Genomic DNA, 16,187 nt, shown 5'->3' with positions numbered 1-16,187 from the left:
AGTATAAAATGCCTTGCACTATTGCTAAATATCGGTTATTGGATCAGCATTGGCCAATATGGTTGGTTAATCATCGGCTATCAGTATCAGCCAAGAAAATCCTTACTAGTTCACCCCTTTTAGCACATACGTTTTCCAAAACAAACAAGAGCTGGACATAAGGTAGAAGGATATCCAATAGTTTAGAAATCTTAACTATTCTCCAAACTATACTTAATATGCTGGTACCCATTTGAACTTACAGTACACAAAAGCCACTTAGGAACAAATAAAAAAAGATTCAAAATGCATACTGGTAGATAAATCAAATCCCTCCATGCCATCTAAAGTTAGTGAAGGCTTTGCATATAAATTAAAAAATCTATAAATATAATAGATTTATATACCCCTTGCTCAGGAAAGTTACTATAGCAAAAGCTTTGTATTTAACAGATATGTTCCTACTTATATTAACAGCAAAAGCATGTCCCTATTAGGGTTCACCCTGTACAACTAACAGAACATTTTAAAAGTGCAAGCTCATGACAGGAGCAAGATCTGAAGGCTTCATAGCAACACACTGTTGACTGGATTTCAGCAACAAAAACTGACAGGCAATTCCAAGGATCACAGTAGTAACTCAAGCTAACTTAAAAAAGACAAAGTGCTATTACTAGTACTTCTGGAACAGAAATTGGAGGAGGGGTCCAAGACTGAGGCAAAAAAAGGGGTGCCTATGATCATAAAACCTCCATGCAAGTGACTTGAAGATCTATTACTCCTCAAACTATCTATATGGGTCTGGTGAATTGTCTATAAAATCTTGGCAAACTGCAGGTTTAGGACCATAAAGTAGTTAGGTATTGTGTTTTTCTCCAATGTTTGTGCTCTTAAATTACTCTGCAGGCTTTTAACCGTCATACATTTAAGTCATTCTTTCTCCCAGAATAATCCAAAGGAGTGTTTAATTAGTTTCATACTATTAAAAAAAAAAAAAAGATAGATCATGAAAGAGGACAGGCAGGAATTAAGACTCAGAATAATGGTTCTAATTTGCTTTCAGTTTAACACCAAAATGTTAAGAGTAAAGGTGTTACGCAGTTAGTATCTGTTTGTTACTACAAGCTAGAATACCAGCCAAATGAAGATTTATCTATGCTTTAAAAACTGCAAACACTTCTTATCATCATAAATATAATAAGCCACCTAGAGCAGGGGCGGGCAATTATTTTGGTCAGAGGGCCACTTACTAACTTTCGGCAAGCCATTGAAGGCCACATGACAGGCAGCCTACAGCAGATTAATATTAATTTTTTAAATTTTTCAGGGGCCCTGCAGGCCAGATAGAATGGCCTGGTGGGCTGCATCCAGCCCTCAGGTTGCATTTTGCCCACCCCTGACCTAGAGTCTCAAGTTTCTTTGCCCTCTGTTTTGGTCCCTGAACCGTCACAGGTTCTGCATCATACAAATATCTCTTTCAGATTAATAAAGCTGCATCACTGCCACTCACAAGCTGTTGCTATACAGAATAACTGTGTCCCTTTCATGATGCACTGAGCATGTTGTCCCTATTCTGATTTCCAGAAAAGGAAAATACTGCCATGTTCTTCCCAAGGAGCTCTAATGAAAGAAACTACAGTATTACAAAGCAGACGCTCAAAGTCATGCTGATGTTTCCACAGAATTTTAAAGCCTAGCACAAAGCCATGTCTCAGAGGACCCCCCCACCTTTTGAACACAACTAGGGCTGTCCTGCTACATGTAGACTGCTGGGCTGAGTCTAATACATTGGGAACAGCTTCTGAAACCTTGTGTGGAATTCAAAACAACAAGTGGAATAAAAGAAGGCTGAAGAAAATTCTTTGCTGTCCCTCACCCCAACATTTCACTGACCACTGACCAAACTTTCCTCTTTTAAATAAGCGGAGTGTGCCCCTGCATCAGTTTCAAAGGAAAACAGCAGCATGACAACAATTTCCTGTTTGATTAGTTTCATACAATGAAAAAAATAAATGATACAATAGGAAAGAGGGCAGACTAGAACAGGAATGAAGACTTGCAATAGCAGTTCTAATTTGCTTCCAGTTTAACACCAAAACATTAAAAATGCAGGTGTTACATAAGACCATTAACAGTAGCTACATATACAAAATGAAACCATTCCTTCTTCTAGGAAAAATGTTGCTCCCACACTGTACAGGCCAGCTGTCAACGCAAACTCTTCAACATTCACATTACTCATATAGTTCCTGCCCCTCTAGCTAGGGAGGAGTGCGTTTAACCTGAGAGCGCCCACACTTGGAGGAGCTGCCAGTTAAAAGCTGGAGATGTGCTATTAAAAACTCCAGCGCTTGTGACAAAATGAGAGCAAATTAAAAGGAGAGTCAGAATAAATTTTATATAAAGATATAAATGGTAAATATAAACACAACCTAATATAATGTATAAATGCTAAATATAAATAAACACAAACACATTAGAATACAGTATCTAAACATAAACACGTAACATATATAAATAGGTATAAATATAAACAAATATGCAAGTACAGACACAAGCACGTGTCTAAATAAGTATAAATATAAAATAATATAATACTATATTACTAATATAAAATAATATAATACAATGCAAGTATCAACATAAACACATTATGTATTTGTTTATACTTAGTATTTACATATTAAACAAATATGCAAGTATAAAGACAAGCACATAATATAATGTCTAAATAAGTATAAATATGAAATAATATAGTACTATATCGCTAATATAAAATAATATAGTGCTTTATCACTAACATAGTACTATAATACTAGTTATTAATATAAAATAATATACTACAATATAATAAGTATCAACATAAATGCATTATGTATGTGTTTATTTATACTTGGTGTTTATCTTATATACATTTATACTTATTGTTTACATATTGAGCAAATATGCAAGTATAAACACAAGCACATAATATAATGTCAAAACACGTATCAATATAAAATAATATAATATAGTACTATATTACTAATATAGTACTATATAATAAAGTATCAATGTAAACACATTGTGTACTTGTTTATTTATACTTGGTGTTTATATTATATGTAAATAATAAGTATAAATATAAACAAATATATAATAAAATACACAAGTATAAATACACACAAACACATAATATGTATAAGAATAGATATAAACAAATATATAGCAAATTGATATTTAAGCATGAATAAATATAAAGCCATCATATATATATATATATATATATATATATATATATATATCAATAATAAGTATAAACAAATAAATAATAGCTAAATATAAAGCCATCATAATATAGAAAGATAAGCCAGTATAAACTAATTAGATAATAAATCTATGTAAACTGAAACGAGCAGGGGAAGGGAGGGAGGAGCCCGCGGGGCTGGAAGCGGCGGCCCGGACCCGTGTCCCCAGGAGCCGAGCCGAGCCGAGCCCCGCCACAGCCACCCTCCCCGCCCCGGCGCTCACCGCGCTCCTCCTCGTCGATGCGCAGCGCGGCGGAGATGCAGTCGAAGGCGCGCTTGTGGCAGGCGCGCACGGTGTCGGGCGCCCCGCCGGGCTCGCTGGCCGGGGCGCCGCGGGCGGCCATGAGCGCGATGCGGCGGCAGAGCCAGGCGCACAGCAGCCCCAGGCGGCAGGCGGCGAAGCGCAGCAGCGCGAAGGCGGCGACGAGCGGGTAGGAGAAGTAGTACACGTTCCGCTTGTGCGGCGACGGCGGCGGCGCCCCCGCCCCCGCGCCCGCCCCCGCCCCCGCGCTGGACCCGGCGCAGGCCGCCGGCGGGAGGGGGGCTGCCGGCCCGGGCGCGACTGGGGGCGAGGCCGCGGCGGCGCGGGGCGGGGAGCTGGAACCGCCCGAGCCCTTCTTCCTGCCTCTGCCGCCCGGAGAATTCATTCACCGCCGTCGCCGCCACCCGCCGCCAGCCCCGGCCATGGCGGCGGCCCGGCGCCAAGTGCGCAGCGCCCGTTCCTGAACAGCGCTGCGCGCCGCGGCGCCGGCTGTCGCCGCCACGCTCAGCCGTGCGGCCACAATGCCGGGTGTGGCGGGCGCCGCAGGTGGGCGCCCGACTACAGCTCCCGGCAGGCACCGCGCGAGCCGCGGCGCGGAGCAGGGAGGGACCGGCCGGCCGCGGGGCACGCCGGGGGGTGTAGTCCGTCAGAGGGGCGGCAGTCGCTCAGGGAAGCGGTGCATCCTGGGAAAGGGAAGCGTCCTACATGCAGGCGGGGGACGCTGCATGCTGGGAAATGTAGTCACTGCGCTCCTCCCCCGCCATGGGCAGAACCCAGGACAGCCCCGCCCCCGCCCTGCACGGGACTGCGCCGGCACAATACAGCAACTCCCCCGCCCCGGTGCGCTCGGGGGTCAGGCCGCGCCCCAAGCCCGCAGGGGGCGGGGCCAGGCTGATCCCTGCGCGCAGAGCCTGTCCTGGCCCGAGGGGCGTTCTTAGCCCGGGTCTCGTGGCGGGCGGATGGCTAGAGCAGCCTCGAAAGCGCTTAGTGCTGAGAACAGCAGGCTGAGCCTGAGGGGGGAGATACAGTCAAGCTCAGGGATCTCGGTTTTCTGTGATAAAAAAAATAAAATCCCCAATTTTCAGATTAAAAAAAACCCAAATCCACATTTTTCTGTGATTAAAATGAAACACCACTAATCTAGAAATGGATATATAGTGCTGCTTCATTTTAATCATGGAAAAATGTGGATTTTAGGGGGATGTTTTAAATCTAACAATTGGGGAATTGTTTTTTAGCAGAGAAAACTAGGATTCCTGGCATTACCCACTTTCCTGGTAGACCCACATCCCAACCACCCCTGCCTGTTTCTGGGCCCAATGCATTCCAGTTTCCTTATAGACCTCATATAGAGAATTCACAATGGCTTTAAGAGGGTCACCTTTTAGTTTTCTCCTCTCAAGCTGCCAAAAGTGTGTCTGAAAACTGTTCACAGTGGGAGTCATACTTAACCCTCATTTTACTGTTGGATTCCAACATTGCCCCTTTTTTCTTTCATTCCCATGAACAAAGGGATGTCTTCTCCACTGGTCCTTGTCATAAACCAAGTGTGTGCACCTATTTAAAGTGCTGCTTTGCCCAGTTCAGATAGGAATGCTTCTTATTAACTGGTTACCCATGCCTCAGGGGTGGTGTTCTGCTTTTCTTCATTTCACTTTGGAATATCTCTGCTGACCTGGGGAGCAGAATAGTGTTGACATTTATTTCTGTCTAAGACATAGTTAGCTGGACAATGCTATCTCCTCATACGCTAAACACCTGAATTCTAGGTCATCTACTGTTATGCCCTTCAGCTCATCTAACATTATCAATGTTTGGTTTACAAGAATGAAATAAAGCACTGCTTATTTTATGCCCCCTTTCTTAGAGCAAATTTTGACTTTGAAACTGTTGCTTTATTTTCCAGAAGTTTTGATGACACTGTAGGGGGATTAGTACTTTGATGTTATAATTTTGAAATTTGCTGACCTGAAATACTATGAGATGTTGCTGCTCTCCATCATGCTTTTCTCCAAAGCTTTGATCAAGCTAATAAAAACAGATATCTGTAATCTCCATTCTCAATTCCTCTTCCATCTGAGTGTGACATGCAGCCTTGATTGGGTCTGGAGTTGCACTGTTCTTCATCCACTTAATCTCTAACACAAACTATGATCTGTAGACAAATTCCTTCATCATGACTTTTGCCAATATAGATGGTAGGTTTATAGTCCTATAAATTATCTGATCAAACCTGCTTTCTTAATGATTGCTAAAACTACTTCCCTTAGCCAGTTATCTGGTACCTACTCTAGTTCACACACCTTTCTGAATATTTTTGTAAAGCTTTGTTGGCACCGGCGTCTCCAGGTTTCCTATTTCTCCACTATTCTGTCTCTGCTTTTTATGGTAGTTCAGAGTTGATAACGATTCTACTTTTCCAGTTGTGTTCATCTAACATGTCTAGAATGCTTTCATCTGGGTGAACTGCAAGGCTTAATGATTTGTTACATGCTCATTCCTTACTTTTTATGCTTCTTTAGCATTTGTTGTCAAGTCACCGTAGACGTTTCCTTTTTTTTTTACCACTTATATCATTTGCCAATGGTGCTTCCATGCAGATTCACCTTTTTGTATTTTTTCTTTGGTAGTTTTCTTGATGCCTCCTGTAGTTGTTGAGCCTCCTGTTCCCAAAATGTTTGCTTGTCCAAGTTCTGTGGTTTCTTCCCTGATTTACATAAGGATTTCTCTTCTGCTTTCTCAGTAGTCTTAGCTCAGTTACCCCTTTCCTGTATTTTTTGTTTCATTGCTTGTACAGGCCTTCCCTGATTACGTGAAGGCTGTCCAACTGGTGGCCTGTGAGGGGCTTAGAGTGTGGCCCCCACCTCCTGCCCAGCCGTCTTTCTCCACATCACACTAGCTGCAACAGGATACTTGCCAGTGGTAGTGCCATACAAACTTGAATGATTGAGTTCTGCTCAGTCAATAGAATTCAGAACTGATTTGGCTAATTTGGCCTGAAACATGAAATTAAAAAAAAAAAATGTGTGTCATATAGTCCAGGAGGCCTGTGGCTTTCTCTGGTGCAGCCTGCAGACATGCAGTCTCTGCTGATGCAACCTCCAAACCATGGAGCCCCTGGTCGCTTAGAGCAGGGGCACTCACAACCTTTGTGCCCCATGGGCCAGATGGGCATTAGAGATATTTCAACATCCCGTATTAATGGCCTGAAACATCCTCAAAACATCACCCTGTGTGCCTCTTTCAATCATCTGTCCGTTCGCTTCCCCTCAAATACCTCCCAGTTTTCCTCCAAGCTTTCCCAAATGCATGACAGAAACTTATCAAGATTCAGATTAACCACCCAATCCTCTTTCAAATCCCTCCTCAAAACCTACCTGTGCCAAAATAGATACCAGTTCTTCTTGGCTGTTAAAATCCTTTCATTTCTTACCTCATCCTTCCAACCGCCCCCAATTCATATGTCTGCATTGCATCCTGTTTGAAATGCAGATTAACAGTTCTCTGAAAACAAGATTTTTTATTTGGATTTCTGGTGATGCATAGGGGATTCAATCCTTAATTGTGATCTCTAGTTGATTCTGTAATATAATCAGCAAAGAAATCTTGCATCAAAACTTTTAACAGATATTAAGATTGCCAAGGGATGCATGTTAGAAAATTGAGGAAGCAACTTCTTGTGCAATCCTGCTGCAGTCCCCTTCATGCATGTGCTGTGTATTTAAGTTCTGAACCATGCACTTCTTTATCCATAAGATCCTTACCCTATCCAGTGCACAAAACAGAGCTTACTGAATAACCAGCTTTTCAATATTTTGTTTCATCATTTTTAAATCTGATATTTTTTAAACCCATGCTTTATTTGCACCATTCAAACCTGTTCTGAGCAGAGAATTATTAATTTCCTCAGGGGATTTTCTGTGGTGCCCTCACCATAGGATCTGAGTACTACAAACATTAATTAGTGTCCCCTTGGAAATGATGGGGTATTATTATCCCATTTACAGATGTGGAATGGAGGCACATGAAGATTCAAACCAAAAATGTCTCCTAATTTTGAAATGCCTAAGCCCTGACTCTTTCAAGAGAGTTTATAATTTTAAAGCAGTGTTTGTTCAAATCATCGTTCTGGTTTCATTCATAACTGAATATTCATCACTTCCTCCATAGAGATCCCAAGGTTTCACATCAGGATCCCAGAAAATGACTGTAAAACGAGGAAGAGTATTAAATTAAATTAAGTGACAATGTTTGTAGCTGAAGTGCAGTTCCACCCTGAGTGCTGCCTTGGTTGGGTACAATGCAGAGCATTGCTGGCTTCTGGATGTGCTGCATTACATAGATTTCCATGTTAGTTTTGCTCCACATTCAAGAAAATAATACATTTTTTCCAACTTGCATGGCCCCAAGAAGTCACTGTGGCCCCTGGCACTTATATGATCTCTTTGCAACATCTGAGGTTACCTATAGAAGCTTATCCCTCTCTGAGCCAGTCAGCATGTAAAGTGCCACCCTGCCCTGCTCCCTGCCTCCCCAGCCCAGGCAGCATCACCAGCAATACTTAAGAACACAAGACATTGGCTCACACCAATAGTCCATCTATCCCAGTACCCTGTCTCCAACAGGGGGAAAAATGGATGCTATAGAGGGAGAGCATTGGACCAGATATGGTGCTCAACCTCTGGTGGGCCAAATGCAGCCTGCAGAGCCATGGCATCCTGCTCATTGGGCTCCTCACAAGTCAAGAAATTTGGCAGCAGGAGAGCTATGGCAATTGATTTGTCCATCATCCTCTGTAGCTACATCCCCAAACCCTGTGTAACAGCTGAGAGCCAGGTCATGGGGGTGAACCCCTCGGATCAAAACCTTCCTGACCTCTAGCATCTCCCCCTCAGCGCGCTGTTCCCCACACGGGAGAGTCCTGCGAGGGCAATGCCAGCCAGGTGAGGCCTTGGGGCCACGTCTATAGCACTAATCAAGCCTGAGGCTCCCCTAGGCAGGACGGCACTCGGACCCTGCTGCGGCTCCCCAGGAGCGCGCGCCGCCCCCGCAGCCCCGCCCCCACGTGGCGGGCCGGGACCGCGGGAGCCGCCGAGGGGGCGTGTCCAACTCTGCGCAGGCGCAGCTGACGTCTGCGTTGCAACCCCTTCCCTCCAGCGTGCAGGCGCAGTTGGGACTAGTGACGGCAGCGCGGCTCCATGACGCTTCCGGCGAAACAATTTACGACGCCGTAAGGCGCGACGCATTCGCGGTGCTGGTTGCTGTGGAGAGGTCGGTGCCGCCGCTCGAGCCGCTGGGTCGCGTCCTGACAGGTTTGCGGCGAAGCAACGGAGGGGCGGTTTCCCCAACCCGGGGCGGGGGGCGTGGCCGCTTGAGGCGGTTGCGGGGTGATGCTGGAGCGTGTAGTGTGACGTCATCCCCTCAGATCGCCCCCTCCCGCGGGGCTGTGCCCTCGCATCTTGGCTCCCTGTGCCATGCGGGACCGCCTGCCCACCCCCGTGATTTCGTCCTCTGTCTGTCCTCTTCCCTGTTCCAGGCCAGGTCTTGCCGGCTGGCTGCGTAGCAGGCAGCTTCTGCCCTCGCAAGGATGGAGGCCGAGCAGATGATGGAGGGGCAGCCTCAGGTATTGCTGGAAGTCTTTTTTGGGGAGTCCCCTGGGAGGGAGGCTGCGGTTCTGCTGACCACACACTATTTTTTTTTTTCTTCCAGGTTCCAGAAAACCCCCACGCAGAGTACGGACTCACGGAAAACGTGGAGGTACGTGAGGCTGAGTCTCTGCTCTTGGTCTGGGAAAACGCCCTTGAAGAGAATCCCCCGTCTGGCTCTGCCAGGGGCTGGGCATCCGTCGGAGGTGGCGGACAGAGCGTGTGGCATGCCACGTGTCAGTACTGGGCAAAGTGGGGTCCCTGATAGGATGTTATTGTTGTCTGTTGTGCCTTGCGAGTCCCTGGCAGAACTCCACACCCCAGGATCCTGCTTGCACTGCCCCTGACTGCCCGGCCCCGGCGTGGCAGGTGGTGCAGGTCTCCACACAGGATCCTGTTTGTGGTCCATGTGTTATCCACTGAAGTCAACTATGTATCCACTAGGCGGTATGGTGGCGGGGAACGCCTAAATACTTGGGGTCTTAATGTTTTTATTCATATGTTTTGAATTCAGAGAATCGTAGAAAATGAGAAGATTAACGCCGAGAAAACATCAAAGCAAAAAGTGGATCTTCAGGCATTACCTACGCGTGCCTATTTGGACCAAACAGTTGTGCCTATCTTACTACAGGGACTTGCTGTATTAGCAAAGGAGAGGTAAGATGCTTTAAATGGGCCTGCACTCCTACACAGAAGTCAATTGCAAATGCAGGCATTCTCTTCCCATTAAGGGCCTGGAAATCAGAAAAGCCTTTTTAACCAGTTCATAAGAACTGTGCTGTAGGTAAAAAATAATATAGCTGTTTAGTCTGTTGAATGGGCAGAATTTATTCCTTGGTGTGCTACATGTAGGGTGATAGGATCTAGTAGTCTGATATCTAGGGACCTACTTAGTTTGTGATTTCATGAAATCCAGCATTACCCACAAAATCAACCAAAAAAACCTTAATAAAAATGTAATTCTGGCTCTCCAGCGGGAGCTAGCAGTCCTCACTGCCAGGAGGGGAAGGCGCTGGCTGGGAGGGCAGCATGAAGGGCACCAGTCAAGATGGCGTCTGCCCCCTTTTCTCCCGCTAGGGCTTCTGCACATATCAGTGTCAAGGGGTATGGTGGCACAATGGGCAGCCAACAGTCAAGACGGCAGTCACCCCATCATCCTTTCTTCTTCACTCCCTCTGCCCTGAGGTCTCCTCCATTCAGTGCTGAGGAACAGGGCTGCCATCAAATGGGGTCACAACACCAAGGTTGGGATCCACTGTTGTAGACCGTAATTAAAATATTTTAGATGCTTGCATGAACTGTGACAGTTTTTCTCTTAGCTGTTAGAAGCTGGATTCCCAGGATTTATGATCCATGTAAGTTTGACTGAAAAAATAAAATCTGCAGTACTTACCTAGTGAGACTTAACTGTTTGCATGTTACAGTGCTTTTTATCCAAGAATTTCAACTTCCTGTGTGTTGGTTAGAAATATTTGGCACAAGATACTGAGATGGCATGAATGCAGACTTATCAAGTGAGGGTGCTACATCTCTCTACTTCCAGTTTGATCTCCTTCCTTCCCTTCCAAAGCTTAGACTGACAGACTGTAGGTTTTGTCTCTTACCTTATTTAACCCTGAACTATAAGATGCCAAAATATGGTTTCAGTGATAGAATGAGCGTTTTTCCATCTCCATTTCATAGGGAAGGTTGAATAAAAGTTTTTTCTAGTTTTTGTCTAAAGCTTACGTAAGAGCATGAAAACATTCTTAATTTAATGCTTTTATAAGTAAATCTGTTTTGGTGAAGATTATTATTGTTCAGGTATTTTTTCAGATAATAAAAGGTTACTCTACTTTTTCTCTTCTTTTTTTCCCCCCTTACAGACCACCAAATCCGATTGAATTTCTAGCAGCATATCTTTTAAAAAACAAGGCACAGTTTGAGGACCGAAATTAATTCCATGGGAAGGGGAGAATATTTTAGCTGCTAGACTTACTTACTTATTTGCTAATTCACTCTGTTATAAAAATTCTACGGAAATGCAAATACTGTTTTTCGTAATCTCACAATTTCCCTTACCTTTTCCTGAGTTATTTAATAAAGTACATTTTACATTTCATTTGCTCATTTGTCTTACACTAGATATTACCTGATTTCAGAATAAAGTATTAAAACTGTACAGATGGATGAAAGCTTGAATAATTCTAATGGAATATTTCATCTGCATACATAAAACCAACGATAAGATGACAGTAATGCTAAGAAGCTTATTACAGTTGCAGTTTTGGTTTTATAGTATTTCTTTCTGGTTTCAGACGTTCTTGAAAATCCAAACACTTTGTTCTGGTAGTCTAGAACTCAGTATTCATTGGTTTAGTAAAGGCAGCAAATACAAAGAGCCATCTGCATAACATTACACATTAGAATTTGCTTTAAAGAAATGGATTTTTTTTTTTTAAGGCAGAAAAGATGACTTGCTACAATCAGACTACAGGCTTGCAACAGTGGACTGTGGGGCTTCCCGTGGATCTAGACCATAAGTGGTGGCAATATTAATCCCTACAGGTGCTGCAGCCGCAGCCATGGTGACTTCTCAGGGCCGTACAAGTTGGAAAAAATGTATTATTTTCTTGAATGTGGAGCAAAACTAATATGGAAATCTATGTCATGCAGCACATTCAGAAGCCAGCAATGCTCTGCGTTATACCCAACCAAGGCAACACTCAGGTACATGGCATGGCTCTGGAACCCAGAGAGTTAATGTTGCTGCTGCTCACTCCACTTTTTCTCTGCTGCTGATCATGATCATAATTTCCAGTGAAGACTAAACCCCACCCCATTTCAGCAGTAGATGTATACATATACTGATACATGTTTCTCTAAAAGTCCCTAATGAAGAGGTTACAACTTTAGTTCCACAATTGAACAAAATTTTTGCTAATGTGTACATTAAATCTTTGTGAACTAAGAACAAGCTTAATTTGCATATTTCACATCATTAGCTATGAAGAAAAAATCACCACCACCCACTTTATCTGAAAAAATAAATTTCAAAAATACATTTCAAAATTTCCAAATTAGGAAATGTCAGAATCAGGGTTGCCCCAGGAGCCTTAATTCTGCAGCATTACTATAGGTTATGAGGCCTTACCACATCATATGCTATTTCAGTAGAATCTTCCCCATTTACTTCACAGACAGGATTTAAAATTAAACCCCTGTGTAAATATTTGCAGGACTGGGGATTATGGGGCCACTACACAGGATTTTCTGGATTCACTACACAGAAGAGTCATTATTACCATGACTGCCTGTCACATAGAGAAAGCCAACCTAGCTTTAAACTTGCTATCTTGTGTGCTGCTAGCACTGCAGCCGCAGCAGCACTGAGCAGGCTAGATGCCTTACTGCCTAAATATCCAGTTTCTCAAGTGGGTTTTACAGTCCGTGCTGATTTGTATGCTGCCGCAGGTAGACTACTAGTGGAACTGCAACTGGCTAGTTTTAAAACAAGCTCTGATATGTCTACACCGGTGGTTTTCAACCTGTGTAGACTCAAGGCACCCCTTGGAAAATGCTAGCGCTTATTTGTCATTTGTTGTTTAACTATAGAAGTATAATACATCAATTCTTTTGTTGCAAACAACTTGGAAAGATCCCAGCAGGTCAAATCATTTTGACACTGGATTTCTCAATGGACTCTCGAGGATTATTTGTGAATCATGTAGATGTTTGCACACTGAACAGTGTTTTTACACAGCACTGTTAAAAGAATCTCATAGTACCCTGCCAGAGAAGCACTGGTGTACACTATGCTGAAGTCACAGTGACTGTAATGTAAATATATGTCTGTATTCACAGCCTCAGCTGTAGAAGCCACCTGTAGGGCACTTTATATGCCAGATACCCAAGATCCATTCAGATACTTGCCAGGGGTAGATCTTTCTCTGTATGTGAGCAATAGCATTTTGTTCTGCTAAGATAAGAGACTAAACAAATCCTGTTGGATATATTCCTAGAGTTATCTGTGGACACATTCCCAGAAAGAAAGTCTAAGTATGAGCTTTAGATATTGTACAATGCTTTCAGAACATATTCCTTGATTGTTTCCTAAAATCCAAATATTTTAGTATTCTCACTGCAGAACGTTCCTGTCCTCTCATACCTCTGTAGCCATTCAAAGGTATTTTATAACAGCTTGTATTTTTTGTTTTTAATTTTTCAGTTTTGCTGTAGAGAGTTGCCTTTGCTAATTTGCATTGAAACATTGTAGTGGCTCAGAAATATTGGCACAAGAGTGGCCAAGAGGTGTACCCACTGGGAAAAATTATAAAATCCCCAGGAATTCAAGGGGATTAGGGGAAGAGATTTAGCTAAAATATTTATAATTAAGGCATTATCCACAAAGCTTGTCTAAGTGTTCTCTAAGACATTAGAAAATTGGAATTAAACAATGACTCCTTGTAGTCCACATGTAATAGCAGGAAAGGGAAGAGAGATAAAGGTGAAAAGTCTTTTGAAAAGCATGCAGATATATTAGAATGAGACTTTTAGTGCTAAGCCTCTAACAGGGATCATGATAATATTTCACCAAAGCCTGAAACTTCTAAAAACGTTTCAAGGATTTTAATTTTCATGTTTTGACTTACTGGAAGGAATATACATGTTGAAAGTCTGTCCTTCTTCCTTACTTTAGGCAAAAATTAGCTGTCCTTTGTTTATCATTAAAAAGCTTTTCTTATTCCCTTCAGATACATTGGTGCCCAAGATGCAGTGACTTACCGTCCTTCATCTCTCCCAAAACTGGTTGTGCTGTAATTGATAATCAGTGCTAAGTACTGTTACTGTATTTAAGGCAATTATTTTTATAGGCTGAGGGTTAAAAAATCAGGGCAGATGGTTATAGAATAACCATTCTAAAGAAGAAATTTGTTTTTGCCTTGCAAATTATCTGCATAAACTTGCTGCGTGTTACTTAACCACTACTCCTTATATTTTTATGAATATTTTATGAAATAAAGCTCATGACTTGATTGTGAACTATCACTGAGTATACATGATCTGTGACTTGCCATTGAGAAAGGGTTACAGAGCTCATCCCATTGCACAAGACTATTTTAACATGTATCAGTTTATTCTCCTTTAATACGTACTCATAATTTAAGAGAAATTATGTTGTAAATGTAACATCATGGAGTTTCACGTTCCGTACCTCATCCCTTGTGTTTCACTCAGCTCCTTGCTCCTGTATTTAGTTCTCTAAGTGCAGAACCAAACATTTATTCAGGGCTGCAGCTTACAAATTTGGTTCTTTGCATCTTATGAATCACCACTGGTAACAGATCTGCAGACCACAAGCAACCCTATCACATGTGCAATCTCACTGATCATTCAATTAATTATGATCATTGCAGGCTTACTGGATTGTATATGTGTCACTGAGGAATAAATGGTAGTGTTGAAGTGATGTTATAACCATGATAGTCCAGGAAATATGTGAGGGGCAGGAGTTTTTGTGGGGGATAGCTTTTATTGGACCAACTGCTTGCTTGAGATAAATTTTGACAAGTACCCTTCCTTGGCTTTCACTGAGAAATTACCTAACCTGTTTATCAGATTCTCTCTGTTAACCCTTTAAAAGGACAGTGAATTATTCTGATGACTCTGACTACAAATACCAGCATCAGCCAAATTAATTTATTTGGAATAACAGCTGTTGAGTTCTCTTTTTCCCCACAATCAAATAAGCATGCACTAGGAAAATGGGGAATGCGAGTGGAGAGGGTGAACTAGCAACTGCAACTGAGAGATCAAATGCAGGGAGCTAGAAAGACCACAAGAGGGGAACAGCAGGGAGGAAATGCATTAAGAAGCTGATAAGTAAGGTAGCAGTGGGGATTAGCTTGTGCTTTTCCATCTTAGAGATAAATAGAGACAAGAACACTTGCTTCAACTTTTAAATATCAAGAATTCTATGATGATCCCAAAACACAATATAGGAAGAGTTCAAGTATCAGTTTTCATTAGACAAAACAAATTTCCTCCAATTTGTGATTTTGTAAATCTGAAGCAGAACATTTATTTCTCAGCTTTTCACACCACTTCTCTAAGCAACTGGTTAGCATAATTTGTAAACAGTCTAGTTGATCATACAGTTCTTAGATCAACCTGGAATTTCAAAGCCCAGAACATCAGTGCAAGTTTTCAGTTCAGCTGTCACTTGACATCAGCGTTCCAATCATTCAGCTGTCATCAACATTGTTTAGGATGTGATGTCACCTGCTATTGTGCTTCCATCTAGGCCAGTTTAGGAGAATAAATAAATAGTCAAAATGGTGTCTGTGTAAGGGCATGCTGTTAAAAAAAGGACTCTGTTATCAAGGAGAGGTTTCATACAAGATAACAATCTTGGAACTGGACTAAGAGGGAAGAAATTATCAATTCTACAAGAGAGATTGTTCCCTTACTAATTTATATATCCATAATATAACTGCATTCCTTGATTTGTTCATTTAAAATCACTTGTTAGGATTTGTAAGGAAGTACTGCATAAATATGCAAAAAGCCAGACACTTATTACTGTAAGACTTTTTCCTTCTATATCTATTCCTCTCTCAGTTCAGTAGTGACAGCAAGGTCTAATGAAGTCTTGCCACTCACTCACTCTATATGGGTTAGTATTTGTCAAGTGTTCAGCCATGACTCCCTGGCTTGTGTCTGTGGTGCATGGGATTCTAAAATGTTTTCCCCTTCAGAGCCAGACCCACAACTGTTTAGCTTCTAAGGGCAGACAAAATCAGATGCATTCAGTCCAGCATTACTGCTGATTGTGAGATTAATATCAGATAAAGCCAGTGCTCAAGTTGACGGCAATAGCAGGGAAGTGATTTCTCCAATCTCTACTCCAATTTCTCAAATATTTTTCTCTCTGTAGACTTCCCCTGATTGGAACCAATTAAAAATCTACAGTAAAACACCTATTTCTTCTACTTCAGTTCAAGCCAAAAAGAAAATACAAGCATTTTTCCTTAG

The 16,187-nt window shown here is 42.4% G+C and overlaps 2 protein-coding genes across 7 annotated transcripts in view; one reads left to right on the top strand and one right to left on the bottom strand.

Moving 5' to 3' along the window:
* The window catches only part of SPAST (spastin), a 67,906-nt gene extending 63,854 nt beyond the window's left edge, over positions 1-4,052 (bottom strand). For 2 of the 4 annotated variants that reach the window (XM_059716184.1, XM_059716186.1), the window contains exon 1: positions 3,490-4,050. In XM_059716184.1, coding sequence (XP_059572167.1) covers positions 3,490-3,913 — 424 coding nt within the window. In that variant the 5' untranslated portion in view covers positions 3,914-4,050. Of the gene's footprint in view, positions 1-3,489 lie in introns of all 4 variants that reach the window. The other 2 variants (XM_059716193.1, XM_059716191.1) reach the window with 2 other exon arrangements.
* Positions 3,623-11,274, top strand: DPY30 (dpy-30 histone methyltransferase complex regulatory subunit). Of its 3 annotated transcripts, none has more exons than XM_059716224.1 (7): positions 3,623-3,697; positions 8,686-8,799; positions 9,065-9,151; positions 9,238-9,285; positions 9,688-9,830; positions 10,251-10,417; positions 11,039-11,127. In XM_059716224.1, the coding sequence occupies exons 3-7, from the start codon at positions 9,116-9,118 to the stop codon at positions 11,062-11,064; spliced, it is 420 nt and encodes a 139-aa protein (XP_059572207.1). In that variant the 5' UTR covers positions 3,623-3,697; positions 8,686-8,799; positions 9,065-9,115; the 3' UTR covers positions 11,065-11,127. The 3 variants fall into 3 exon arrangements, with proteins under 3 accessions (XP_059572207.1, XP_059572200.1, XP_006270080.1); XM_059716217.1 differs by having other exon boundaries at positions 3,624-3,697; positions 8,686-8,840; XM_006270018.4 differs by lacking the exons at positions 3,623-3,697; positions 10,251-10,417 and having other exon boundaries at positions 8,754-8,840; positions 11,039-11,274.
* Positions 11,275-16,187: the final 4,913 nt, after the last annotated feature.

This window comes from Alligator mississippiensis, chromosome 1 (genome assembly GCF_030867095.1).
Source record: "Alligator mississippiensis isolate rAllMis1 chromosome 1, rAllMis1, whole genome shotgun sequence".
Classification (NCBI taxonomy): Eukaryota; Metazoa; Chordata; order Crocodylia; family Alligatoridae; genus Alligator; species Alligator mississippiensis.
This window is presented reverse-complemented; position numbering and strand designations above follow the sequence as displayed.